We start from the raw sequence: 27,673 nt of genomic DNA on the forward strand, positions 1-27,673 counted from the left end.
GGGGGGTGGGGGGGGGGGGGGGTGGGGGGGGGGGGGGGTGGGGGGGGGGGGGGGTGGGGGGGGGGGGGGGTGGGGGGGGGGGGGGGTGGGGGGGGGGGGGGGTGGGGGGGGGGGGGGGTGGGGGGGGGGGGGGGTGGGGGGGGGGGGGGGTGGGGGGGGGGGGGGGTGGGGGGGGGGGGGGGTGGGGGGGGGGGGGGGTGGGGGGGGGGGGGGGTGGGGGGGGGGGGGGGTGGGGGGGGGGGGGGGTGGGGGGGGGGGGGGGTGGGGGGGGGGGGGGGTGGGGGGGGGGGGGGGTGGGGGGGGGGGGGGGTGGGGGGGGGGGGGGGTGGGGGGGGGGGGGGGTGGGGGGGGGGGGGGGTGGGGGGGGGGGGGGGTGGGGGGGGGGGGGGGTGGGGGGGGGGGGGGGTGGGGGGGGGGGGGGGTGGGGGGGGGGGGGGGTGGGGGGGGGGGGGGGTGGGGGGGGGGGGGGGTGGGGGGGGGGGGGGGTGGGGGGGGGGGGGGGTGGGGGGGGGGGGGGGTGGGGGGGGGGGGGGGTGGGGGGGGGGGGGGGTGGGGGGGGGGGGGGGTGGGGGGGGGGGGGGGTGGGGGGGGGGGGGGGTGGGGGGGGGGGGGGGTGGGGGGGGGGGGGGGTGGGGGGGGGGGGGGGTGGGGGGGGGGGGGGGTGGGGGGGGGGGGGGGTGGGGGGGGGGGGGGGTGGGGGGGGGGGGGGGTGGGGGGGGGGGGGGGTGGGGGGGGGGGGGGGTGGGGGGGGGGGGGGGTGGGGGGGGGGGGGGGTGGGGGGGGGGGGGGGTGGGGGGGGGGGGGGGTGGGGGGGGGGGGGGGTGGGGGGGGGGGGGGGTGGGGGGGGGGGGGGGTGGGGGGGGGGGGGGGTGGGGGGGGGGGGGGGTGGGGGGGGGGGGGGGTGGGGGGGGGGGGGGGTGGGGGGGGGGGGGGGTGGGGGGGGGGGGGGGTGGGGGGGGGGGGGGGTGGGGGGGGGGGGGGGTGGGGGGGGGGGGGGGTGGGGGGGGGGGGGGGTGGGGGGGGGGGGGGGTGGGGGGGGGGGGGGGTGGGGGGGGGGGGGGGTGGGGGGGGGGGGGGGTGGGGGGGGGGGGGGGTGGGGGGGGGGGGGGGTGGGGGGGGGGGGGGGTGGGGGGGGGGGGGGGTGGGGGGGGGGGGGGGTGGGGGGGGGGGGGGGTGGGGGGGGGGGGGGGTGGGGGGGGGGGGGGGTGGGGGGGGGGGGGGGTGGGGGGGGGGGGGGGTGGGGGGGGGGGGGGGTGGGGGGGGGGGGGGGTGGGGGGGGGGGGGGGTGGGGGGGGGGGGGGGTGGGGGGGGGGGGGGGTGGGGGGGGGGGGGGGTGGGGGGGGGGGGGGGTGGGGGGGGGGGGGGGTGGGGGGGGGGGGGGGTGGGGGGGGGGGGGGGTGGGGGGGGGGGGGGGTGGGGGGGGGGGGGGGTGGGGGGGGGGGGGGGTGGGGGGGGGGGGGGGTGGGGGGGGGGGGGGGTGGGGGGGGGGGGGGGTGGGGGGGGGGGGGGGTGGGGGGGGGGGGGGGTGGGGGGGGGGGGGGGTGGGGGGGGGGGGGGGTGGGGGGGGGGGGGGGTGGGGGGGGGGGGGGGTGGGGGGGGGGGGGGGTGGGGGGGGGGGGGGGTGGGGGGGGGGGGGGGTGGGGGGGGGGGGGGGTGGGGGGGGGGGGGGGTGGGGGGGGGGGGGGGTGGGGGGGGGGGGGGGTGGGGGGGGGGGGGGGTGGGGGGGGGGGGGGGTGGGGGGGGGGGGGGGTGGGGGGGGGGGGGGGTGGGGGGGGGGGGGGGTGGGGGGGGGGGGGGGTGGGGGGGGGGGGGGGTGGGGGGGGGGGGGGGTGGGGGGGGGGGGGGGTGGGGGGGGGGGGGGGTGGGGGGGGGGGGGGGTGGGGGGGGGGGGGGGTGGGGGGGGGGGGGGGTGGGGGGGGGGGGGGGTGGGGGGGGGGGGGGGTGGGGGGGGGGGGGGGTGGGGGGGGGGGGGGGTGGGGGGGGGGGGGGGTGGGGGGGGGGGGGGGTGGGGGGGGGGGGGGGTGGGGGGGGGGGGGGGTGGGGGGGGGGGGGGGTGGGGGGGGGGGGGGGTGGGGGGGGGGGGGGGTGGGGGGGGGGGGGGGTGGGGGGGGGGGGGGGTGGGGGGGGGGGGGGGTGGGGGGGGGGGGGGGTGGGGGGGGGGGGGGGTGGGGGGGGGGGGGGGTGGGGGGGGGGGGGGGTGGGGGGGGGGGGGGGTGGGGGGGGGGGGGGGTGGGGGGGGGGGGGGGTGGGGGGGGGGGGGGGTGGGGGGGGGGGGGGGTGGGGGGGGGGGGGGGTGGGGGGGGGGGGGGGTGGGGGGGGGGGGGGGTGGGGGGGGGGGGGGGTGGGGGGGGGGGGGGGTGGGGGGGGGGGGGGGTGGGGGGGGGGGGGGGTGGGGGGGGGGGGGGGTGGGGGGGGGGGGGGGTGGGGGGGGGGGGGGGTGGGGGGGGGGGGGGGTGGGGGGGGGGGGGGGTGGGGGGGGGGGGGGGTGGGGGGGGGGGGGGGTGGGGGGGGGGGGGGGTGGGGGGGGGGGGGGGTGGGGGGGGGGGGGGGTGGGGGGGGGGGGGGGTGGGGGGGGGGGGGGGTGGGGGGGGGGGGGGGTGGGGGGGGGGGGGGGTGGGGGGGGGGGGGGGTGGGGGGGGGGGGGGGTGGGGGGGGGGGGGGGTGGGGGGGGGGGGGGGTGGGGGGGGGGGGGGGTGGGGGGGGGGGGGGGTGGGGGGGGGGGGGGGTGGGGGGGGGGGGGGGTGGGGGGGGGGGGGGGTGGGGGGGGGGGGGGGTGGGGGGGGGGGGGGGTGGGGGGGGGGGGGGGTGGGGGGGGGGGGGGGTGGGGGGGGGGGGGGGTGGGGGGGGGGGGGGGTGGGGGGGGGGGGGGGTGGGGGGGGGGGGGGGTGGGGGGGGGGGGGGGTGGGGGGGGGGGGGGGTGGGGGGGGGGGGGGGTGGGGGGGGGGGGGGGTGGGGGGGGGGGGGGGTGGGGGGGGGGGGGGGTGGGGGGGGGGGGGGGTGGGGGGGGGGGGGGGTGGGGGGGGGGGGGGGTGGGGGGGGGGGGGGGTGGGGGGGGGGGGGGGTGGGGGGGGGGGGGGGTGGGGGGGGGGGGGGGTGGGGGGGGGGGGGGGTGGGGGGGGGGGGGGGTGGGGGGGGGGGGGGGTGGGGGGGGGGGGGGGTGGGGGGGGGGGGGGGTGGGGGGGGGGGGGGGTGGGGGGGGGGGGGGGTGGGGGGGGGGGGGGGTGGGGGGGGGGGGGGGTGGGGGGGGGGGGGGGTGGGGGGGGGGGGGGGTGGGGGGGGGGGGGGGTGGGGGGGGGGGGGGGTGGGGGGGGGGGGGGGTGGGGGGGGGGGGGGGTGGGGGGGGGGGGGGGTGGGGGGGGGGGGGGGTGGGGGGGGGGGGGGGTGGGGGGGGGGGGGGGTGGGGGGGGGGGGGGGTGGGGGGGGGGGGGGGTGGGGGGGGGGGGGGGTGGGGGGGGGGGGGGGTGGGGGGGGGGGGGGGTGGGGGGGGGGGGGGGTGGGGGGGGGGGGGGGTGGGGGGGGGGGGGGGTGGGGGGGGGGGGGGGTGGGGGGGGGGGGGGGTGGGGGGGGGGGGGGGTGGGGGGGGGGGGGGGTGGGGGGGGGGGGGGGTGGGGGGGGGGGGGGGTGGGGGGGGGGGGGGGTGGGGGGGGGGGGGGGTGGGGGGGGGGGGGGGTGGGGGGGGGGGGGGGTGGGGGGGGGGGGGGGTGGGGGGGGGGGGGGGTGGGGGGGGGGGGGGGTGGGGGGGGGGGGGGGTGGGGGGGGGGGGGGGTGGGGGGGGGGGGGGGTGGGGGGGGGGGGGGGTGGGGGGGGGGGGGGGTGGGGGGGGGGGGGGGTGGGGGGGGGGGGGGGTGGGGGGGGGGGGGGGTGGGGGGGGGGGGGGGTGGGGGGGGGGGGGGGTGGGGGGGGGGGGGGGTGGGGGGGGGGGGGGGTGGGGGGGGGGGGGGGTGGGGGGGGGGGGGGGTGGGGGGGGGGGGGGGTGGGGGGGGGGGGGGGTGGGGGGGGGGGGGGGTGGGGGGGGGGGGGGGTGGGGGGGGGGGGGGGTGGGGGGGGGGGGGGGTGGGGGGGGGGGGGGGTGGGGGGGGGGGGGGGTGGGGGGGGGGGGGGGTGGGGGGGGGGGGGGGTGGGGGGGGGGGGGGGTGGGGGGGGGGGGGGGTGGGGGGGGGGGGGGGTGGGGGGGGGGGGGGGTGGGGGGGGGGGGGGGTGGGGGGGGGGGGGGGTGGGGGGGGGGGGGGGTGGGGGGGGGGGGGGGTGGGGGGGGGGGGGGGTGGGGGGGGGGGGGGGTGGGGGGGGGGGGGGGTGGGGGGGGGGGGGGGTGGGGGGGGGGGGGGGTGGGGGGGGGGGGGGGTGGGGGGGGGGGGGGGTGGGGGGGGGGGGGGGTGGGGGGGGGGGGGGGTGGGGGGGGGGGGGGGTGGGGGGGGGGGGGGGTGGGGGGGGGGGGGGGTGGGGGGGGGGGGGGGTGGGGGGGGGGGGGGGTGGGGGGGGGGGGGGGTGGGGGGGGGGGGGGGTGGGGGGGGGGGGGGGTGGGGGGGGGGGGGGGTGGGGGGGGGGGGGGGTGGGGGGGGGGGGGGGTGGGGGGGGGGGGGGGTGGGGGGGGGGGGGGGTGGGGGGGGGGGGGGGTGGGGGGGGGGGGGGGTGGGGGGGGGGGGGGGTGGGGGGGGGGGGGGGTGGGGGGGGGGGGGGGTGGGGGGGGGGGGGGGTGGGGGGGGGGGGGGGTGGGGGGGGGGGGGGGTGGGGGGGGGGGGGGGTGGGGGGGGGGGGGGGTGGGGGGGGGGGGGGGTGGGGGGGGGGGGGGGTGGGGGGGGGGGGGGGTGGGGGGGGGGGGGGGTGGGGGGGGGGGGGGGTGGGGGGGGGGGGGGGTGGGGGGGGGGGGGGGTGGGGGGGGGGGGGGGTGGGGGGGGGGGGGGGTGGGGGGGGGGGGGGGTGGGGGGGGGGGGGGGTGGGGGGGGGGGGGGGTGGGGGGGGGGGGGGGTGGGGGGGGGGGGGGGTGGGGGGGGGGGGGGGTGGGGGGGGGGGGGGGTGGGGGGGGGGGGGGGTGGGGGGGGGGGGGGGTGGGGGGGGGGGGGGGTGGGGGGGGGGGGGGGTGGGGGGGGGGGGGGGTGGGGGGGGGGGGGGGTGGGGGGGGGGGGGGGTGGGGGGGGGGGGGGGTGGGGGGGGGGGGGGGTGGGGGGGGGGGGGGGTGGGGGGGGGGGGGGGTGGGGGGGGGGGGGGGTGGGGGGGGGGGGGGGTGGGGGGGGGGGGGGGTGGGGGGGGGGGGGGGTGGGGGGGGGGGGGGGTGGGGGGGGGGGGGGGTGGGGGGGGGGGGGGGTGGGGGGGGGGGGGGGTGGGGGGGGGGGGGGGTGGGGGGGGGGGGGGGTGGGGGGGGGGGGGGGTGGGGGGGGGGGGGGGTGGGGGGGGGGGGGGGTGGGGGGGGGGGGGGGTGGGGGGGGGGGGGGGTGGGGGGGGGGGGGGGTGGGGGGGGGGGGGGGTGGGGGGGGGGGGGGGTGGGGGGGGGGGGGGGTGGGGGGGGGGGGGGGTGGGGGGGGGGGGGGGTGGGGGGGGGGGGGGGTGGGGGGGGGGGGGGGTGGGGGGGGGGGGGGGTGGGGGGGGGGGGGGGTGGGGGGGGGGGGGGGTGGGGGGGGGGGGGGGTGGGGGGGGGGGGGGGTGGGGGGGGGGGGGGGTGGGGGGGGGGGGGGGTGGGGGGGGGGGGGGGTGGGGGGGGGGGGGGGTGGGGGGGGGGGGGGGTGGGGGGGGGGGGGGGTGGGGGGGGGGGGGGGTGGGGGGGGGGGGGGGTGGGGGGGGGGGGGGGTGGGGGGGGGGGGGGGTGGGGGGGGGGGGGGGTGGGGGGGGGGGGGGGTGGGGGGGGGGGGGGGTGGGGGGGGGGGGGGGTGGGGGGGGGGGGGGGTGGGGGGGGGGGGGGGTGGGGGGGGGGGGGGGTGGGGGGGGGGGGGGGTGGGGGGGGGGGGGGGTGGGGGGGGGGGGGGGTGGGGGGGGGGGGGGGTGGGGGGGGGGGGGGGTGGGGGGGGGGGGGGGTGGGGGGGGGGGGGGGTGGGGGGGGGGGGGGGTGGGGGGGGGGGGGGGTGGGGGGGGGGGGGGGTGGGGGGGGGGGGGGGTGGGGGGGGGGGGGGGTGGGGGGGGGGGGGGGTGGGGGGGGGGGGGGGTGGGGGGGGGGGGGGGTGGGGGGGGGGGGGGGTGGGGGGGGGGGGGGGTGGGGGGGGGGGGGGGTGGGGGGGGGGGGGGGTGGGGGGGGGGGGGGGTGGGGGGGGGGGGGGGTGGGGGGGGGGGGGGGTGGGGGGGGGGGGGGGTGGGGGGGGGGGGGGGTGGGGGGGGGGGGGGGTGGGGGGGGGGGGGGGTGGGGGGGGGGGGGGGTGGGGGGGGGGGGGGGTGGGGGGGGGGGGGGGTGGGGGGGGGGGGGGGTGGGGGGGGGGGGGGGTGGGGGGGGGGGGGGGTGGGGGGGGGGGGGGGTGGGGGGGGGGGGGGGTGGGGGGGGGGGGGGGTGGGGGGGGGGGGGGGTGGGGGGGGGGGGGGGTGGGGGGGGGGGGGGGTGGGGGGGGGGGGGGGTGGGGGGGGGGGGGGGTGGGGGGGGGGGGGGGTGGGGGGGGGGGGGGGTGGGGGGGGGGGGGGGTGGGGGGGGGGGGGGGTGGGGGGGGGGGGGGGTGGGGGGGGGGGGGGGTGGGGGGGGGGGGGGGTGGGGGGGGGGGGGGGTGGGGGGGGGGGGGGGTGGGGGGGGGGGGGGGTGGGGGGGGGGGGGGGTGGGGGGGGGGGGGGGTGGGGGGGGGGGGGGGTGGGGGGGGGGGGGGGTGGGGGGGGGGGGGGGTGGGGGGGGGGGGGGGTGGGGGGGGGGGGGGGTGGGGGGGGGGGGGGGTGGGGGGGGGGGGGGGTGGGGGGGGGGGGGGGTGGGGGGGGGGGGGGGTGGGGGGGGGGGGGGGTGGGGGGGGGGGGGGGTGGGGGGGGGGGGGGGTGGGGGGGGGGGGGGGTGGGGGGGGGGGGGGGTGGGGGGGGGGGGGGGTGGGGGGGGGGGGGGGTGGGGGGGGGGGGGGGTGGGGGGGGGGGGGGGTGGGGGGGGGGGGGGGTGGGGGGGGGGGGGGGTGGGGGGGGGGGGGGGTGGGGGGGGGGGGGGGTGGGGGGGGGGGGGGGTGGGGGGGGGGGGGGGTGGGGGGGGGGGGGGGTGGGGGGGGGGGGGGGTGGGGGGGGGGGGGGGTGGGGGGGGGGGGGGGTGGGGGGGGGGGGGGGTGGGGGGGGGGGGGGGTGGGGGGGGGGGGGGGTGGGGGGGGGGGGGGGTGGGGGGGGGGGGGGGTGGGGGGGGGGGGGGGTGGGGGGGGGGGGGGGTGGGGGGGGGGGGGGGTGGGGGGGGGGGGGGGTGGGGGGGGGGGGGGGTGGGGGGGGGGGGGGGTGGGGGGGGGGGGGGGTGGGGGGGGGGGGGGGTGGGGGGGGGGGGGGGTGGGGGGGGGGGGGGGTGGGGGGGGGGGGGGGTGGGGGGGGGGGGGGGTGGGGGGGGGGGGGGGTGGGGGGGGGGGGGGGTGGGGGGGGGGGGGGGTGGGGGGGGGGGGGGGTGGGGGGGGGGGGGGGTGGGGGGGGGGGGGGGTGGGGGGGGGGGGGGGTGGGGGGGGGGGGGGGTGGGGGGGGGGGGGGGTGGGGGGGGGGGGGGGTGGGGGGGGGGGGGGGTGGGGGGGGGGGGGGGTGGGGGGGGGGGGGGGTGGGGGGGGGGGGGGGTGGGGGGGGGGGGGGGTGGGGGGGGGGGGGGGTGGGGGGGGGGGGGGGTGGGGGGGGGGGGGGGTGGGGGGGGGGGGGGGTGGGGGGGGGGGGGGGTGGGGGGGGGGGGGGGTGGGGGGGGGGGGGGGTGGGGGGGGGGGGGGGTGGGGGGGGGGGGGGGTGGGGGGGGGGGGGGGTGGGGGGGGGGGGGGGTGGGGGGGGGGGGGGGTGGGGGGGGGGGGGGGTGGGGGGGGGGGGGGGTGGGGGGGGGGGGGGGTGGGGGGGGGGGGGGGTGGGGGGGGGGGGGGGTGGGGGGGGGGGGGGGTGGGGGGGGGGGGGGGTGGGGGGGGGGGGGGGTGGGGGGGGGGGGGGGTGGGGGGGGGGGGGGGTGGGGGGGGGGGGGGGTGGGGGGGGGGGGGGGTGGGGGGGGGGGGGGGTGGGGGGGGGGGGGGGTGGGGGGGGGGGGGGGTGGGGGGGGGGGGGGGTGGGGGGGGGGGGGGGTGGGGGGGGGGGGGGGTGGGGGGGGGGGGGGGTGGGGGGGGGGGGGGGTGGGGGGGGGGGGGGGTGGGGGGGGGGGGGGGTGGGGGGGGGGGGGGGTGGGGGGGGGGGGGGGTGGGGGGGGGGGGGGGTGGGGGGGGGGGGGGGTGGGGGGGGGGGGGGGTGGGGGGGGGGGGGGGTGGGGGGGGGGGGGGGTGGGGGGGGGGGGGGGTGGGGGGGGGGGGGGGTGGGGGGGGGGGGGGGTGGGGGGGGGGGGGGGTGGGGGGGGGGGGGGGTGGGGGGGGGGGGGGGTGGGGGGGGGGGGGGGTGGGGGGGGGGGGGGGTGGGGGGGGGGGGGGGTGGGGGGGGGGGGGGGTGGGGGGGGGGGGGGGTGGGGGGGGGGGGGGGTGGGGGGGGGGGGGGGTGGGGGGGGGGGGGGGTGGGGGGGGGGGGGGGTGGGGGGGGGGGGGGGTGGGGGGGGGGGGGGGTGGGGGGGGGGGGGGGTGGGGGGGGGGGGGGGTGGGGGGGGGGGGGGGTGGGGGGGGGGGGGGGTGGGGGGGGGGGGGGGTGGGGGGGGGGGGGGGTGGGGGGGGGGGGGGGTGGGGGGGGGGGGGGGTGGGGGGGGGGGGGGGTGGGGGGGGGGGGGGGTGGGGGGGGGGGGGGGTGGGGGGGGGGGGGGGTGGGGGGGGGGGGGGGTGGGGGGGGGGGGGGGTGGGGGGGGGGGGGGGTGGGGGGGGGGGGGGGTGGGGGGGGGGGGGGGTGGGGGGGGGGGGGGGTGGGGGGGGGGGGGGGTGGGGGGGGGGGGGGGTGGGGGGGGGGGGGGGTGGGGGGGGGGGGGGGTGGGGGGGGGGGGGGGTGGGGGGGGGGGGGGGTGGGGGGGGGGGGGGGTGGGGGGGGGGGGGGGTGGGGGGGGGGGGGGGTGGGGGGGGGGGGGGGTGGGGGGGGGGGGGGGTGGGGGGGGGGGGGGGTGGGGGGGGGGGGGGGTGGGGGGGGGGGGGGGTGGGGGGGGGGGGGGGTGGGGGGGGGGGGGGGTGGGGGGGGGGGGGGGTGGGGGGGGGGGGGGGTGGGGGGGGGGGGGGGTGGGGGGGGGGGGGGGTGGGGGGGGGGGGGGGTGGGGGGGGGGGGGGGTGGGGGGGGGGGGGGGTGGGGGGGGGGGGGGGTGGGGGGGGGGGGGGGTGGGGGGGGGGGGGGGTGGGGGGGGGGGGGGGTGGGGGGGGGGGGGGGTGGGGGGGGGGGGGGGTGGGGGGGGGGGGGGGTGGGGGGGGGGGGGGGTGGGGGGGGGGGGGGGTGGGGGGGGGGGGGGGTGGGGGGGGGGGGGGGTGGGGGGGGGGGGGGGTGGGGGGGGGGGGGGGTGGGGGGGGGGGGGGGTGGGGGGGGGGGGGGGTGGGGGGGGGGGGGGGTGGGGGGGGGGGGGGGTGGGGGGGGGGGGGGGTGGGGGGGGGGGGGGGTGGGGGGGGGGGGGGGTGGGGGGGGGGGGGGGTGGGGGGGGGGGGGGGTGGGGGGGGGGGGGGGTGGGGGGGGGGGGGGGTGGGGGGGGGGGGGGGTGGGGGGGGGGGGGGGTGGGGGGGGGGGGGGGTGGGGGGGGGGGGGGGTGGGGGGGGGGGGGGGTGGGGGGGGGGGGGGGTGGGGGGGGGGGGGGGTGGGGGGGGGGGGGGGTGGGGGGGGGGGGGGGTGGGGGGGGGGGGGGGTGGGGGGGGGGGGGGGTGGGGGGGGGGGGGGGTGGGGGGGGGGGGGGGTGGGGGGGGGGGGGGGTGGGGGGGGGGGGGGGTGGGGGGGGGGGGGGGTGGGGGGGGGGGGGGGTGGGGGGGGGGGGGGGTGGGGGGGGGGGGGGGTGGGGGGGGGGGGGGGTGGGGGGGGGGGGGGGTGGGGGGGGGGGGGGGTGGGGGGGGGGGGGGGTGGGGGGGGGGGGGGGTGGGGGGGGGGGGGGGTGGGGGGGGGGGGGGGTGGGGGGGGGGGGGGGTGGGGGGGGGGGGGGGTGGGGGGGGGGGGGGGTGGGGGGGGGGGGGGGTGGGGGGGGGGGGGGGTGGGGGGGGGGGGGGGTGGGGGGGGGGGGGGGTGGGGGGGGGGGGGGGTGGGGGGGGGGGGGGGTGGACCCCCCCCCCCCCCCTCACAAGCCACCTCTCTATGGTTCCCTATGTCCATAATTGCTAGCTTTGCCTGGCTAGTTGGTCTCCAAGAGGCACACCAAACGGGTAAGCGGCAGAGTCCCCAAACTTGCATGGGTATCCCCAACCCCCACTTCATTCAACCTACCACATAGTTAGCAGAACAAGAAGACCACAAAAAGTTTTCCCCTTACAGCTACTGGAGGAATAAGCAGGGATGATCATGTAGGAAAGGATACCAAAACAACCCCCCCCCCCCCCCCCCCGGCCAAAAAGCGGACATATAAATTCAGGTGGTTTCCACTGTGCCACCCTGAACCACTTTGTCCCGCCCAGAAATCACAAGAGGCTCATCAAATAGAGGCAGCATCCCATGGAGAACAACAAAGAAGAACAGAGAACTCGAGCAAGTAAGCCAAGCCGCACAAGAGGCAAGCCCGACGCCAACAGAAACCGGCGCAGGCACTGAGCTGGAGGCAACTAAAGGCCTGTTCCCAAACATGAGACATGTGTCAATTCGTCCCAAGTGAAATTCAGACAAGCTCTGCTCACATGTTCAGTACACCACACAACATTTCATAAGCAGAAAAAGACAGAAACACCCCCACTTTGAATAACCTCTCATAGCTTTATATACCTCCCTTCCCCCCATGAACTTAGACCTGCATACACGACTCCTTCCTCCTTCAAATAGTTTCACAACAATCCTTTGAGGTAGGTTAGACACAGACAGCCATCGGCCCAAGCTCACCTATTTAGAATTTGAACCCAGGTCTCTGCACTCCTGAGGCAACATTCTACCCGCTCCATCCCACTGTGGGGGAGACAGCTGAGGAATAGGCTGTGGCAGCTGTTGACAGGAAACAACACCATTCTCTGTAAAGCTATGTGAAGCACGGCACGGCTCGGCTTGGAAACAGCTGGCTGGCAGACTGCCCAGGCCTCTAAGATGCCCCCTACAGTGTCTGGATCGCTGGCACCAGTTAAGTTAGCCCCCCCTCTTGCTCCAGCCAGTGCAACCAAATGTCATGGGATCTGATATGAGTGGAAGGCTGGGCAGGTGGGGCTGAGAGAGCTCTGAAGAACTGTGACTAGCCCAAGGTCACCCAGCAGGAATGCAGGGGTGCAGAAACACATCTGGTTCACCAGATAAGCCTCCGCCACTCAGGTGGAGGAGTGGGGAATCAAATCCAGTTTTCCAGATCACATTAGAGCCCACCTGCCGTTAACCACTACACCACGCTGACTCTCAAAGCTAAATCCTACACACAACAGCCAGTGTGATGTAGTGGTTCAGAGCAGAGGACTCTAACCTGGTGATCCAGATTTGATTGTCTGCTCCTACACATGATTCCCCTCCACAGGAGCAGCGGACTCTAATCCAGAGAACCAGGTTCGATTCCCCACTTCCCACTCTTCACATGAAGCCTGATGGGTGACGTTGGGCTAGTCACAGTTCTCTCTGAACTCTCTCAGCCCCGCCTACCTCACAAGGTGCCTGTTGTGGGGAGAGGAAGGGAAGGTGGCTGAGAGCCTTTTTGAGACTCCTCATAGCAGAGAAAAGTGGGGTATAAAATCAACACTTCTTCATGAACAACCCCCTCCGACAAGGCTAATTTCTTAAAAGACCATTTCTGACCACTTTTGTTTGTCTAACACTATCCCTGCTTACTGGCCTGGAGCAATACCCTGACTAGGGAAGTACACTCTGCCCAAGAACAGAGGCACTCCATTTTTAAATATCCCTGGAGCCAGAGGTGGGATCCAGTAGGTTCTCACAGGTTCCCGAGAGTAGGTTACTAATTATTTGTGTGTGCCGAGAGGGGGTTACTAATTGGTGATTTTGCCACGTGATTTTGGCCTTAGGTACGCCCCTCCTCTCAGCAGTAGCGCGCAGAACTTGAAGCCGTCTAGCAGGAGGTGCACCGGCGTGCGTGGCAGCCTACGCCTGCGTGCATTCATTTCCCACCCAAGGACCGGCGCAGCGGCTGCGTCCTTGCCACAGCCCCGCCCCCATCGTGCCCCGCCCAGCCCCATTGGCGCTACCCCACTGTTTGAATCCCACCACCATGGGAACCTGTTACTAAAATTTTTGGATCCCACCACTGCCTGGAGCTGTTAACTTGAAGGCATTGCAGATATTACCCGTGCTCAAAAGCTGAGGTTCAAAAACACCTGCCGACACCTTTGATTTCAGGGTTTACAGAGTCAGCATCATTTCCAATTCCTGAAAAATTCACAGAGGAGGAACATCATCAACAAAGGCTTCTACGGGGACAGCTGCATTCAAAAGGTGTCTGGTGGGGTCCATGTGACCTGCAGGGAATACCCTTTGGCCAGAAAGCACCATCTACGCAGTGTAGTGGGGAACGGGGGAAATTCTTTCCGTCAAAGTCCTTCATCCTTTGCTCACTCTGTTTGCTGGGGGCACCCTCTACGCTACAGAGTTTGTACAGTTTATGGGAAAGAAGGAAAAGCTAAACTCACAGCAAAGACTGAACAATAAATACTGATCCAGAAGAAACTCTCTCCACTTTTAAAAAATTCACACACTCACTCCAGGTCCTGAAAATCAATTCCAGCACCACATCCAATGCAGCCCTGGCTGGCATGGAGCCCAACCGTGCAATTCTCTCTTGGCAAAAGCACCCCAAAGGCTAGGACCAGCACGCTCGCCCCGCCTCTTCTGGGAAGGGAGGCCATTCGCCGGGCACTCTCTTAGTTCCCTGGCAGGCCCGGTGAGCGACCTCCTCTCCATCCGCCCCCCATAGACATCTGCTTCCCATTGCCGACTTTCTGGCTCAGGCATCTGGAGGGGCCAGGTCAGTCCAAAGACACCTGGGAGAGGCCAGACAAGAGGAAAGAACTAAAACGAAGAGGAAGAAAGCCGCTTGGAGCTCAGAGCTCAAATAACACACACTATGTGGTGGTAGAATAATAGAATCATAGAGTTGGAAGGGATCCCAAGGGTCATCCAGTCCAACCCCCTGCAATGCAGGAATGCACAATCAAAGCACTCCTGACAGATGGCCATCCAGCCTCTCTTTACAAACCTCCAAAGAAGGAGACTCCGTCACACTCCGAGGTGGTGCATTTCACGCCCTTGCTGTCAGGAAAATTTCCCTGATGTTTAGGTGGAATCTCTTTTCCTTCACTTTGAACCCATTGCTCCTAGCCCTGGTCTCTGGAGCAGAAGAATACATACCGCAAAACCCACCCCCTCCCAGCAGCCTCCTTGCCAACTGAGCAAAGAACAGGGCTCTCTGTTGGCTGCACTCTCCTGCATAAATTATGCAAACAGGCATATATTTATTGACTGATATCATATATTTATTCTGTCGTTGGGTGGGGGAGAGCTCAGAAGAGCAATGCGGCTCCCACACCTCTGGCTTCTCTGATTTAGCCAGGCCTCAGCTTCCAGCACACAAGGGGATCTTCCCATAATAAGGGGTAGAAGCGTCCTCTCCCTCTCCCCCAAAAAGATCCTCAGGGAGCCAAATTCCACAGCTGAGAATTCTGCAACAATGCTGTGCTTATACGGATGCATACTTCTTTAGAAGAAGAAAAAAATTGGATTCATGTCCTCCCTTTCTCTCCTGTAAGTAGGTGACCTTGGGCTAGTCACAGTTCTTAGGAGCTCTCTCAGCCCCACCCACCTCACAGGGTTTTTGTTGTGGGGGGTGGGTGGGAGGGAAAGGAGATTGTAAGTCCCTTTGAGTCTCCTAACGGAAGAGAAAGAGTGACACACACCCTGCTCCACGTGTAAGCTTCAGGGGAATAGCTCACAGTACGTTACCTCTAAAAGCTCTACGCGGCCTGGTCAGAATTCCCCTTCAACAAGTGACAGACTGTTGGGTGTCCTCAGAGCAAGGAGGCAGCGCCGCTGCTCGAGCCTCCGGCCATATCCTAAAGCCACGGCCAAGAAGTGTCATTTCCCCGCTCTCCTGAACAGAAGACCACCCACCCACCTCCCCAGGGCCACGGTGGGAACTGCTCCCGGCCGCAACTGGAGTGCCGCTACCTGCTGCTGACCCCGGAGCTCTCTCTCAGGCCCCTGTCCTAATTGGAACCAGAAGTAGCTCCCTCTGCCTGACAAAGGGGCCTTGTCTGGAGGGCTCCCGGGCCAGACAGGCGCTGGGGGGTGGGGGGTTCGCACATGTGCACAAGAACGATTGAGGCTGGAAGCAAAATGCTGGGAGGCGGGGAGGGGGCAAAGAGAGGATGCTGCTCGAGGCCGCTCGGAAACAGCCGAGGCTCCCTGGGCACGCTCCAAATTCCATGCCACCCGGGTGTGCTTGGCACTGTGCAGGGTGTGAAGCGGCTCTTGCCAGAAAATGAGACCTGAAATAACACCGCGCCGGATCGGAAGGGAGCAAAAAGCCCCCGGGTGTCTCTCTGCAATCTGGCTGCTCCTCCCGCCCCCATCCGGACATGGACCTCTCATTCCAGGCCTCAAAGCTGACTCACTTGCAGCTACCCAAAGCAACTTGAGCAAGATGAAGACTTGTATCTTCAAGGGGTCTGAAGGAACCTGGAGTGTTCCCGTCAAGGACAGAGGCCCAGAAACCCAGCCCAACAGGGCCAAGAGCCGGTCAGTCCCTTCGGTCACTCCCAGTGGGGCCACAGTCATCCCTGCAATTCACAAATAGTGGAGGGGGGGAAGGAGGAAAGAGAAGCTGCCCCACGAGAAGGAAGCAGGTGAGTGGGGCTGGTTGGATACTACTAGCCATGGCGGCGGCGGCGGCAATGGCGGCGGCGGCGACAATGGCGGCGGCGGCGGCGGCAGCAGCAGCAGAAGAAGAAGAAGAAGAAGAGGAAGAGGAAGAGAAGAAGAAGAAGAAGAGGAAGAGGAGGAGAAGAAGAGTAGTAGTAGTAGTAGTTTGGATTTATAACCTCCCTGTCTCTCTTGTAAGGAGACTCAAAGGGTCTGACACATCTCCCCCCCCCCCCCCGGCCCCACAACAAACACTCTGTGAGGTGGGTGGCGCTGAGAGAGCTCCAAAGAACTGTGACTAGCCCAAGGTCACCCAGCTGGCATGCGTTGGAGCGCACAAACTAATCTGGTTCCCCAGATAAGCCTCCACAGCTCAAGTGGCAGAGTGGGGACTCAAACCTGTTTCCCCAGACTAGAGTGAACCTGCTCTTAACCACTATGCCACTGCTCAGGGAGAGGACTGGAGAGCAGGCCGAAAAGCCTCCTGCGCTGCCGGAGGTTGATTCATAACTTCTGCTTCCCCCTCCCAGCTGCCGCCTCCAGAGAGGTTTCTGGCCTGCAGTTCCCAGCTCCCAAGATTTCCTTCCCGGCTTCTGAGGTTCACACGGCCGGCCCGGTCAGAATTCCCCTTCAACCTCCCGCCTTGACTCACACTTCATGATGCAGCCTTCCTTTCTGGCTACGTGGCTGCTGGAATGTTTCCACTGCCCTCTCTGACCACAGAGGCTACAAGCGACCAAAGATCAGTTCGAAATCCTCGGTTCAGCTAAAAATTCCAAAGGTTTATTTAGATCCCCGACAACCAGATACACTAGGAAGAGGGGAATTTTCTCTTCAGAGAACCAGAGTGGAGTGGTTAAGAGGGGTGGAGTCTAATCGAAAGGACAGGGTTCGATTCTCCACTCCTCCACATCATAAGTGGACTCTAATCTGGTGAGCCAGGTTTGTTTCCCCGCTCCTCAACATGAAGCCTGCTGGTTGACCTTGGGCTAGTCACAGTTCTCTCCAAACTGTTCTAACCCCTGATTTAAGTCCAGTTGCACCTTAGGGTTGCACCTTAGCCAACAAGATTTTGGGGGCAAAAGCTTTTGAGAGTCAAAACTCCCTTTGTCAGTGACGAGTTAAAAGGAATGAAGATAGCTTTTGACTCTCAGTAGCTCATGTTCGGAAATTTTTGTTGGTCCCTAAGGTCCTACTGGACTCAAATCTAGCTGTTCTGCGGCAGAACAATACAGCTACCTCTGAAACTACCGATCCCTGGTGTCATATTATACCAAGACCTCCTAAATAAACCTTAAAACGCTCTACACTTGGAACCCCATCCGATGATTACAGGTAGCACACCTCTGCCACGCTTATTATCCCTCTCCACCAATCAGAAAAGAACTCATCAGTTGTCTTAGCAACTACCGTTGCCCTTAGTAACGCAGGATAGAGTCAGTTTGGGGAAAGGGATGGGGACATTCGAACAGTACAGCTTAAAAACCACCGTAAGGGCTTCTTCGTTTCATGTGTCCCAATAGTTACAGTAGAGGGAGAATTCACCAAGAGCCGCTTCTCCGCTCACAGGAGCGCCGCAGAATGAAAAGATTATCTTGCCAGACTTCCTCTGTTTTACACAAGCATTGCTGGGGAGGAACGGAAACGGGAGACCAGTCACCCTTATTATTAAATCCTGTCTTTCTCCCCTTGCCATTAACTTCTTAGAGATTGCCATTCACCCTTACAGAGGCAAACACAGCTATAGGGTCTGGGGTCTTTGTTTTCGTTTTTTTAAACCCCTCTTCTTTCCTTTGGTGGATCACACCATTTGCACGATGAACACATGCCTGCCAACACACCCACCCCACAGCACATACTCCTTGAACAATTCTTGCCTATGAAAGAATCTCACAATGTTCTATGCTCCCCAATGCTGGGGTCTGAATTTCTCTCAAACTGCAGTCTCAGCCCTCTGCTCCCCTGTAAGGAGACTCAAAGGGGCTTACAAGCTCCTGTCCCTTCCCCCCTCACAACAAACACCCTGTGAGGTAGGTGGGGCTGAGAGAGCTCCAAAGAACTGTGACTAGCCCAAGGTCACCCAGCTGGCATGTGTTGGAGTGGACAAGCTAATCTGGTTCATCAGATAACCCTCCACAGCTCAAGAGGCAGGGCGGGGAATCAAACCCAGTTCTCCAGATGAGTGCACCTGCTCTTGGCCATGCTGGCAGGAGCTGATGGGAATTGTAGTCCATGAACATCTGGAGTGCCATAGGTTCGCCGCCACCCCTGCCCTATTGGGTTGCCATAAGGGCACTTTACACACATAGGAACTAGATACACACAGGAGCAGCAGTGGCGTTGTGGTTACGACCAAGTGCATTCTAATCTGGAGAAACTGGGTTTGATTCCCCGCTCTGCTGCCTGAGCTGTGGAGGCTTATCTGGGGAATTAGATTAGCCTGTACACTCCAATACACGCCAGCTGGGTAACCTTGGGCTAGTCATAGCTCTTTGGAGCTCTCTCAGCCCCACCTACCTCACAGGGTGTTTGTTGTGAGGGGGGAAGGGCAAGGAGATTGTCAGCTCCTTTGAGTCTCCTTGCAGGAGAGAAAGGGGGGATATAAATCCAAACTCCTCCTCCTCTTCTTCTCCTCTCCTGGGTAGTCACGTTCCATGGAGCGTGCTTACAGACACACTGGAAGCGCAATAACTTAACGCACCCAGACAAAACCACCAAGCGCTAGATGGGAAAGAAAGCCCACCCACGGAGCGTCTACTGGACTAGCACAGAGGAAGTGGCAGTGCCAGTAGCTTGGCACCCTAGAAACAGGGCTGAATGCACAGCTTGGGCGCCCTGGCAAGAGGAAGAGTGGAGACTTTGTTCCAAATCCTGGCAACGCCACATCCCAGATGGACGGGGCAGATCCTAGAAAGTGTGTCTCTCTCGCTAGACATTCTACACCCGAATCGCCGACTTTAGTCACTTCATCAGCTGCTCCATTCCCCCAAAGAGAAGGCCTCTACTTCCTCGAATCACTCGAAATGCTGAGAGCCAGCGTGGCGCAGTGGTTAAGAGCAGGTGCACTCTAATCTGGGGAACCGGATTTGCTTCTCCGCTCTGCCACTTGAGCTGTGGAGGCTTATCTGGGGAACCAGATTAGCCTGTGCACTCCAACACACGCCAGCTGGGCGACCTTGGGCTAGTCACAGTTCTTTGGAGCTCTCTCAGCCCACCCACCTCACAGAGTGTTTGTTCTGAGGGGGGAAGGGACAGGAGATTGTAAGCCCCTTTGAGTCTCCTTAAAAGAGAGAAAAGGGGGGTATAAATCCAAACTCCTCTTCTTCTTCCTACCAAAAACCAAGTTCTAGCTCTCACTATTGTGGGACTGATCGGGCTATTTGTGGCCAAATTTGTCCTTGTTCACACATACAAGAGAATGAGACAGCCAAGAATAGTCTGCGCTGCTTCAGATTACAGCTGTAATGTTACATTTGTGAAATGTTACATTTCCCCATGTTAAAAACCCTGCAAATAAGAAAAACAGAACAGGGAGAAAAGACGGCAAGGAGAAAAGAAAACACACACACACTCACACACACACTCACACACTCACACACACACACACCCCTTGCTCATCTAGTTTTCTAGCTGCCGTGCCTTTTCCAGCGGGGCCAACGAGGACTCGCAAAAACGAGATATTCTAAACTGGGAAAGCTACTCTCCAATTAGGAAAAAAGATGGGCATCCCAGGAAGAAGTCCTTCCAGGAGTCGTACTGTTCCAGAACATTACGATGCCTCCCTGCATTATGCTTATTTTCATTTTTTAATAAGCTGTTGTCCATTACACAATAAGTTGCATTGTGATATAACCTCACCCCAAAACCTCTCTCTCCAAACAGATTAACAAAAACAGATTTTTTCCTTGACATGACCAGACAAGGTAGGGACCATGAGAAACTGAACTGCAAAGGAAAGATGAATTTGTAACTGCCCTCCCTCCAGGATTTTCTAAGTTCTTAGCGGGTTGAGCAGAACGATTTCTCCCCAGCCGTTCAGCCGCTTGCAGCTATCTGTGCCTCCTACAAGATGCTCAGTCCACGATTTCAGCTCCCTCCCTCCGGCCAATTTACGGATTTATTTTTCAGCAAAGGCACGCACAGACGCAGCCCACATGTCGCCTACATTTCAGTACCGGATCCAGTAAGAAGCCATTTCGTTCTCATGTTTTGCTGATTTACAAGGGCCCTTACACAAGGTTTGGTACCTTTAAAAGTCATTCTACCATTGAGGGAGAAGGCAGATTCCTCCTGGCCAAACGCTCAGGTAGATTTTGACTGCTGTCAACAAATTCCGCAGAAGCAATACAGACTTCAACCAAACACACCACAGCAAAATTATTTCCAGCAAAGAAGGCATAAATCTCAAAAAGCAGCTGTATCCTTGTGCTAGTTTTCTGCATGCAAGGAGTCTCAACATGCTATACATGCCAGCGCGCAGTCCTCCCATGGAATTTCAAGCAGGGATCAGACCGACGGCTGCTCAGTTCTTATAGCCTCCTCCCCCTCCTTTTTATTTTCTCACCCCCTTCCGCCATACCTGGATTTGCCCCTTGCCCACAATCTTGTCCACAATTTCGTTGTCGTCCTTGTTCAGCTTGGTCTTGTCGTAACATTTCTCGTAGCACAGAATCCTGAGTGACTGGGACCCCTCCAGCTCGATCTCAAACTCCTGCAGAGAAGGGAAGAGAGGAGTAAGTAGAGGCAGAGGGGGCCCTCAGAGGCTGTGCACGAAAACAGGGGAGGGGTACACACAGGAAGGGAAAACGGCATGTTTTGCTTCCGGGTTGTTGGCTAGGGACAGTGAAATGAACGGGAGTAAGAGAGCATCAGATAGCATCAGATATATAAAGCTGTGGTGCGACCGCACTTGGAGTACTGTGTCCAGTTCTGGTCGCCACATCTCAAAAAGGATATTGAAGAGATAGAAGAAGTGCAGAGGAGGGCAACAAGGATGATGGAGGGATTGGAGCACCTTCCTTATGAGGAGAGGCTGCAGTGTTTGGGACTCTTTAGTTTGGAGAGGAGACGTCTGAGGGGGGATATGATTGAAGTCTATAAAATTATGCACGGGGTAGAAAAGGTTGACAGAGAGAAATTTTTCTCTCTTTCTCACAATACTAAAACCAGGGGGCATCCATTGAAAATGCTGGGGGGAAGAATTAGGACTAATAAAAGGAAACACTTCTTCACGCAATGTGTGATTGGTGTTTGGAATATGCTGCCACAGGAGGTGGTGATGGCCACTAACCTGGATAGCTTTAAAAGGGGCTTGGACAGATTTATGGAGGAGAAGTTGATCTATGGCTACCAATCTTGATCCTCTTTGATATGAGATTGCAAATGCCTGAGCAGACCAGGTGCTCGGGAGCAACAGCCACAGAAGGCCATTGCTTTCACATCCTGCCTGTGAGCTCCCAAAGGCACCTGGTGGGCCACTGCGAGTAGCAGAGAGCTGGACTAGATGGACTCTGGTCTGATCCAGCTGGCTTGTTCTTATGTTCTTAAGGGAGGGGTACACACAGGAAGGGAAAACGGCATGTTTTGCTTCCGGGTCGTTGGCTAGGGACAGTGAAATGAACAGGAGTAAGAGAGCATCAGATAGCTCAGGCTAGCCCCATTTCAGATGCCAGGCAGGGTCAGCCCTGGTTGGCCTTTGGATAGGAGATCAACAAGGAAGACATGTAACCACACAGGGAAATTATTATTATTTATTTAGTTTATTATAATTCCCTGCTCTTCCTGGCCAAAGCCGGGCTCAGGGCGGCTTAGGCACATCGTTTAAAACGACAGTCTTGAAATCAGTTTCCATATAAATCCAGATAAGAAACTTTAAAATACAACAGTATATTTACAGTACATATATTGTATTGATTGATTGTTTTATTGTAAGCTGCCCTGAGTCGTAGAGATACGGCGGGGTATAAATGTAAAAAATAAATGTAAAAAATAAATAAATGTTAAAGGTGGCGAAAAAGGGGTGTCCAAGAGGACCTCTACATAGCCTACAGTGGCGAACCTATGGCACTCCAGATGTTTATGGACTACAATTCCCATCAGCCCCTGCCAGCATGGCCAATTGCCACCACGGGCCAAGAAAAATCAGCTCTGTCCAACTGTTAACTATCAGGACGGGGACTAGAATAGGGAGAGCAGCAGGATGGGACAGACCCCTGGTTGCCTCGACCAAAGGCCTGGCGGAACAGCTCCACCTTGGAAGTCTGACTAAGGTCCCGCAGGGCCCTGATGTCAGCTGGGAGGAAATTCCACCAGATTGCAGTCAGGATAAGGTTGAGGCTCTGGTCTTTGGGGACCACCAGAAGGTTGCCACCAGAGGATCGGAAAATGACAGCAGATGACCTTCTTTGGAGTCACCTTGCTGCTCTTCGCTGCACCATCCGTCCCCGAGCCTCACTCACCTCGTTCCACTGGGGCTCAGTTGTGTCGCGGAACACCCGGGTCTTGGCTTTGCTGACAAAGTACCCGAAGGAGTCCACTTCCAGCGTGCAGTAGAGGTCTGCGGGAGAGGAGAAGAGGACTGAGAGGCGGGACCATCCCTGGTAATCTCCGGGCAGGACTAGATTGGACCAAGATCACTCCTCCCCCCTGCCCAACCCAAAGCTGCACTTGAAGCCAGCCTGGAGGGACGATAATCAGGCTAGCTAGGATGGGGGCTGCAGAGCACAGCAACTTATTGCCACCACCCTCTGGCCTCCCGAACGAGTAGGGTTGCCAACTCTGAGTTGGGAAATTCCTGGAGGTTTGGTGGTAGAGAATAGGGAGGAAAGAGGGCTCAGTGGGATATAGCGCCATAAGCTCATTATTCATGGAATGCTTTCTTCGGGGCTTTCCCCTGCGCAGTGGGCTTGTAGCGAGTCTTCTTGCGTTTACATGTGGGGAGGCACTCACTCCAGCAATGCAGTTTTTCTGCTGAGAACCCTCCCATGCCTGGTTTTCCTGGTTCTCTTAACTCCACCCATCAAATTAGGTTTAAAGGCATAGATTTCTCCCTCCCCCTCCCTACACACACACTCATTCACTCACTCAACAGAGACTCCCTGGAGGTGGCACTTACTGGCAGATTCTTTGAAGCCCTTGGCAGAGTGGACAATGACGTGCAAGAAGCCATACATCCCTGCAGGCTCATCATCTGTGGAGTGGAAAAGAAGAACTTAGTTAGAAGAACTTCTGGAGGGAGGGGCCCCCAGGCACAGGAAAGGACAACGTCAGACCACAGTACCAGTAGCACGGCCATATTCTTTGGCGCTTACAGTCTGCTGGACTAGAGCCAGATCCGACCAAAGTTTCTCCACTGCCTGCTTTTCTTTGTGCCTTTGTGAAACTAAAAAACATTCAGGCATGAACACATTCAGGCTTGGACAGATTTGTGGAGGAGACGTCAATCTATGGCTACCAATCTTGATCCTCCTTGATCTGAGATTGCAAATGTCTTAGCAGATCAGGTGCTCGGGGGGAGCAGCAGCAGCAGCAGGCCTTTACTTTCACATCCTGCAGGTGAGCTCCCAAAGGCACCTGGTGGGCCACTGCAAGTAGCAGAGTGCTGGACTAGATGGACTCTGGTCTGATCCAGCAGGCTTGTTCTGATGTTCTTATTGTAGGGGTGAGCCCGCGAACCCAGCAGAACCATAGAAAGAGCGCCTGGAATGCCGGTGCCGGCTACGGCCTTCTGGGCGCACACGCTCCCCCAACCCCCGCGAGTCACGGGTCATGAACTACCTGACTCGCGGTCACCAGGTGTCCCATATAAAGGGACAGAAGGGCTCTTGCCCTCAGGTGAGGATTAGACCCAGACGTGGATGCTTCCTCCTGCACGTAGCAGCCCGATGAGATCATGCATCACATGATGATCTCCCGTTCTCCCGCTCTCCCGCCTATCCGACCCCTTTACACGCCCCTAATGAAACCCTAATAAAAGGTGCAAGAGACTGGCACAAGAGAGAGTTGCTAGGATCACGGATCCCGCTTCCTGTTGCTGGCGCTCTCCACCAGATGATATCTCCGCGTCTCGCCTCTTCCTTGCGACCCCGCGGGCACGACTTCACTTATGAAGATAGGGAGGGCAGTCATGTCAAAAATTGGGTGCCACAAGAAATACTCTGATAAAATTAAGGAGCCCACGAGCAAATAACTTCCGCCACAGAGGAGGCTACCTGCTGCATCTCTGAATGCTCTGGAGCTGGCTCTCTCCAGACAGGCTCTGCTGGGAGTGGCACAGGGAATAAGTTGGCAGCATCTCTGCTTTCGGTGAGCCTGGCTACATTTAAACACTCTCAATGCAGAGATGCAGGCAAAGTACTCAGCAGCCTGCTGCCCACTGAATCTCTGCAATAGTCACTATTCTAGACTCACCCGCTTTCAGCTAATGTGCATGCTCAGAACAGGGTCTCAGACAAAAGTATATGGAGTGTGCTACGTGAAAAACAAGACACTTCTGGGTCTAAAAGTGCACTTCTGGTTTCAGTTCAGAAAAAAATGGATACCTTGGTTATCAGACGTTTGGGGAACAACGGAATTGGAGGGGGAGCCACGTGCTTTCGTTTGTGGGAAAGAGTTAGATTTTAAAAGCTTAATCCCCACAAACCTCCACACAGCAGTCACTCCAAAACAGGGTGAAGAGATGTAGTTCTGAGGCCAACTAGATATTATATAGGGGAATCTTTTATTGGAAACCCCCGATATTTCTTTTCATGGTAAGAAGCAGAGGGGTGGGGAGTTAGATCAGAGTAACAGAACTTGAGAAGGAAGTATTTAGCCCTTTCATCCATGCTCTTCTCACCCCATAGTGTAAATTACTGTCCCAAGGTACTATTACTACCAAGCTCACAGTACCCAATCTTTACTGAGGAAACAGCTCACAATGGGAGAAAGGAAAAACATCTTATTCTAGTACTATGGCCCTTTTCCTAACTCCTCCCCCCAGCCCCACTCACTTTTGCAATTAACATAAACGTTAGGGTATCTGACCATGGATCCCCAATGAACTGTAGATCAGTCAATGGGTCACACTGTCAGGGAAGAGACAGGCTATAGGACCAAATTCCTGTTTGTGTTGCACCACCTAGTGGTAGGAGATCCGCTTGCAGGAGAAAGCAACACTCGAGGGTGTCTCCGAAACGAGACAGAACTTCCAATCCTTAGGCACATAGACTCCAAAAGGAGCAGCATCTGGGATTATTGGCCTGCCACCTATGGACCACATACAGCTCTATACATTATGACTACCCCAAGCATTCAGTGGAGTTTTCTGACTCAGAAAGCAAACCTTGGAATTGGTGCTACAAAGGATCATGGACTCTGTGAAATCTACGCTGCTGGAGACGGGACCTTGGAAGTGATGAAATTGGTGCGTTTTTCCACGCACTTTGTGACCCACACAACACACATAAAAAGAGAAGCGGCCTTATCCCGTGAGTCCGATCATGGGTCCATCTAGCCCAGGCGGGTCTATGGTGGCAGGAAATAGCTCTCTGGGGTCTTCGGAAAAGGGAGTCTTTTCTGATCATTGTGAGAAACTCATAATCAAAATGCTGGCGGCTCAGTGTGAAAATTTCTGCATGCCAAGTTTGCAATTCCCCAGTTGTAATGACAACAACACATATAATGATGTACTTTTTTGGCATTTACAGGGCGGTTTGGGAGAAGACATGCAGAACTCTCACAAACAGCCCTGTTAGGTAGGCTAGTTATTATGTGCAGAAGCTAATGGCCGCAACAGCTCACCTAAGATGACTGAGTCACTACCTGGCAGAAGTGAAATCTGAACAGGCCTTCCCAGAAACTTCTACGTCAGAGATAGACCTTAATTACACAAAGCATGGTCCCCAACCACTGAGCCTCACTTTACATGAAGAAGAAGAAGAGTTTGGATTTATATCACCTCTTTCTCTCCTGTAAGGAGACTCAAAGGGGTTTACAAACTCCTTTCCCTTCTCCCCTCACAACAAACACCCTGTGAGGTGGGTGGGGTTCAGAGAGCTCCGAAAAGCTGTGACTAGCCCAAGGTCACCCAGCTGGCGTGTGTTGGAGTGCACAAGCTAATCTGGTTGACCAGATAAGCCTCCACAGCTCAAGTGGCAGAGCAAGGAATCAAGCCCGGTTCTCCAGATTAGAGCGCGCCTACTCTTAACCATTACACCATATGAAGACGGCACAGCTGTACAGGATCTTGTTTGCAGAGAGCTTGCTCTAACATTCCCATTTCCTTTCTTCCAATGAACACCAGTTACAAATCACCTGACCTGGGTTTCACTTGGGACCAGCTTCTTATGCTTCCCCCCAGTGATCTGCGCCACCGTATTAGGGAAAGGCTATTCGACCAGGAACATCAACTCCTAGTTAGCAAAGCAAGGAGCCTGTCCCCCCCCCCCCCCCCTTCACTTTGAAATCATGCCCGGGACCTGCAGGACAGCTGCTTACCTAAACATCTTGCTCGACCCTAAGTCTAGGTGGTTATTCACCAGAGCAAGAACACACACATTCCCTCTTACCTTCTCCCCGGAGAGATTCATGGCATACTCACAGAAAAAGCGTACATGTCCATATTGCTCAACCTCTGAGGAATCTTTGGAGCATATTTTATTAGTCTGCCCAACATTCATAGATCCCAGACCTAGTTTGTTTTTTTCAACACCGACTTACTTGTGCCCTCCATATTCCAAATTGAACCGCCTCTTGAACAATGAGGATCCCAGGCAGTTGAAAATGGTGGCCAAGTTCCTGCTTGATATTGTGAAATAAGTTTCTGGCTCTCCTTTTAATTTACTTATTTTCTTGAAGTTTGTACTGTATGAACTATGAGCAGTTGTTTTACCCCGTCAAACTCTGGATCATACTACTGCACAGTTTTATCTGTATTTTCTCTTGATGCCTAATAAAGGTCTTTGAAGTTTAAATCACCTGACCTATGGACTGGAGGACATTGCAGTGGGTTCTCAGGAGGAGGTGGGCCAGAATCACATACCGTCCTTATTGCTGGTGACTGGAAGATTGTGCACAGTGCGTAATTTGAAGCAGGAGCCTGTGAGCACTTGCAGCTCCACAGAGCTGAGCACGAAGGTTTGGAGGTCTGTGCGGGGGAGATAAGAGAAGGTGATTTAGCAGAAGGAAACAGACAAGTGGGTAGCTCCCCCCTCCCCCCTCTGTTTCTACAAGGATGTTCAAAAGCTGGTAATACAGAAGCTCAATAGGGGGCAGCAGAGAGTTAAGATTAAGGAGCAGAACTGGGGGAGTGATGAACTGCCCTCCCTCACCCACCCCTCAGCACTCTGAGGGTTGTTAATCTGTGCTTTGGCTTTTACTGTTTGCATATTTGATTTTTTTAAAAAAAAATCCGGAGGAACAAAGTCCCCTGCCCCATTCTGCACACCAGGCAACTCACACAAGCCAAGCTATTAACATAGCACAAAAATATAAACAGCAACAATAGAACCATACAGTTGGAAGAGACCCCAAGGGCCATCCAGTCCAACCCCCTGCAATGCAAGAACACACAATCAAAGAATTCCTGACACATGGCCACCGAGCCTCTCTTTAAAAACCTCCAAAGAAGGAGACTCCACCACTTTCCAAGGTGGTGCATTCCACAGTCGAACAGCCCTTACTATCAGGAGGTTTTTCCTGATGTTCAGGTGGAATCTCTTTTCCTTCACTTTGAACCCATCACTCCTGGTCCTGGTCTCTGGAGCAGCAGAAAACAAGCTTGCTCCCTCACCAACATGACAATAAATCACAGATGGAACCGCCCTGAAATTTCCTAATTAACATATCCACGGCCTCCTTAAAAAAAGTCTACAATGATACAATCAGTCTATGCAGCATTTTTGCCTCTATAGACCATACAGGAAGATGCTGCGGTGGAACTCCTTCCGCAGTCTCTTCCATAAAAATGGTACCCTGACTGAAAAGGCTCTGGAGGCATGAAACAGTCAGGTAGAAGAAGAAGAAGAAGAAGAAGAAGAAGAAGAAGAAGAAGAAGAAGAAGAAGAAGAAGAAGAAGGAGAAGAAGGAGGAGGAGGAGGAGGAGGAGGAGGAGGAGGAGGAGGCGTAGTAGTAGTTTGGATTTATATCCCCCCTTTCTCTCCTGCAAGAGACTCAAAGGGGCTTACAATCTCCTTGCCCTTCCCCCCTCACAACAAACACCCTGTGAGGTAGGCGGGGCTGAGAGAGCTCCGAAAAGCTGTGACTAGCCCAAGGACACCCAGCTGGCGTGTGTGGGAGTGCACAGGCTAATCTGAATTCCCCAGATAAGCCTCCACAGCTCAGGCAGCAGAGCTGGGAATCAAACCCGGTTCCTCCAGATTAGATACTAGAGCTCTTAACCTCCTACGCCACTGCTCTTCCTTTTAGAAGAGAGGGGTATAAAAATGTATCCTTTTTTGTTTCGCGTTGATATTTTGAGCTTTTTGTGAGTGCACCTGTTCTCTTCCCAGTTCTAACTTCATGCCATTTTTACTCAACTCATGCCCAGTTGGCACAAAAATGTTGAAAATGCATTTGTTTTATAGCAAGAGAAAAAAGCACGGCACACGGAACCATAAAATGGCACAGAAATAAGGCCTGGGGTTTGATGTATGTAAAGAAGAAATGGGGATTTCAAACTAAAGAGGGGAGAACTGTGAAAATCAGTAGGATTCTTGCAACGAACAGATTCTAT

General features: G+C 66.1%; 1 protein-coding gene across 1 annotated transcript in view; it reads right to left on the reverse strand.

Moving 5' to 3' along the window:
* Nucleotides 1-12,533: 12,533 nt before the first annotated feature.
* Nucleotides 12,534-27,673, reverse strand: part of ABR (ABR activator of RhoGEF and GTPase) — a 116,700-nt gene continuing 101,560 nt past the window's right edge. The window contains exons 13-21 of the mRNA XM_048519394.1: nt 25,982-26,086; nt 22,076-22,150; nt 21,420-21,517; nt 19,541-19,672; nt 17,042-17,045; nt 16,710-16,718; nt 16,009-16,018; nt 13,873-13,879; nt 12,534-12,563 (exon numbers count right to left, since the gene is read on the reverse strand). Of these exons, the coding sequence (XP_048375351.1) occupies nt 12,534-12,563; nt 13,873-13,879; nt 16,009-16,018; nt 16,710-16,718; nt 17,042-17,045; nt 19,541-19,672; nt 21,420-21,517; nt 22,076-22,150; nt 25,982-26,086 (470 nt within the window). The remainder of the gene's footprint in view (nt 12,564-13,872; nt 13,880-16,008; nt 16,019-16,709; nt 16,719-17,041; nt 17,046-19,540; nt 19,673-21,419; nt 21,518-22,075; nt 22,151-25,981; nt 26,087-27,673) is intronic.

The sequence above is a fragment of the Sphaerodactylus townsendi genome, linkage group LG16 (genome assembly GCF_021028975.2).
Source record: "Sphaerodactylus townsendi isolate TG3544 linkage group LG16, MPM_Stown_v2.3, whole genome shotgun sequence".
Lineage (NCBI taxonomy): Eukaryota > Metazoa > Chordata > Lepidosauria > Squamata > Sphaerodactylidae > Sphaerodactylus > Sphaerodactylus townsendi.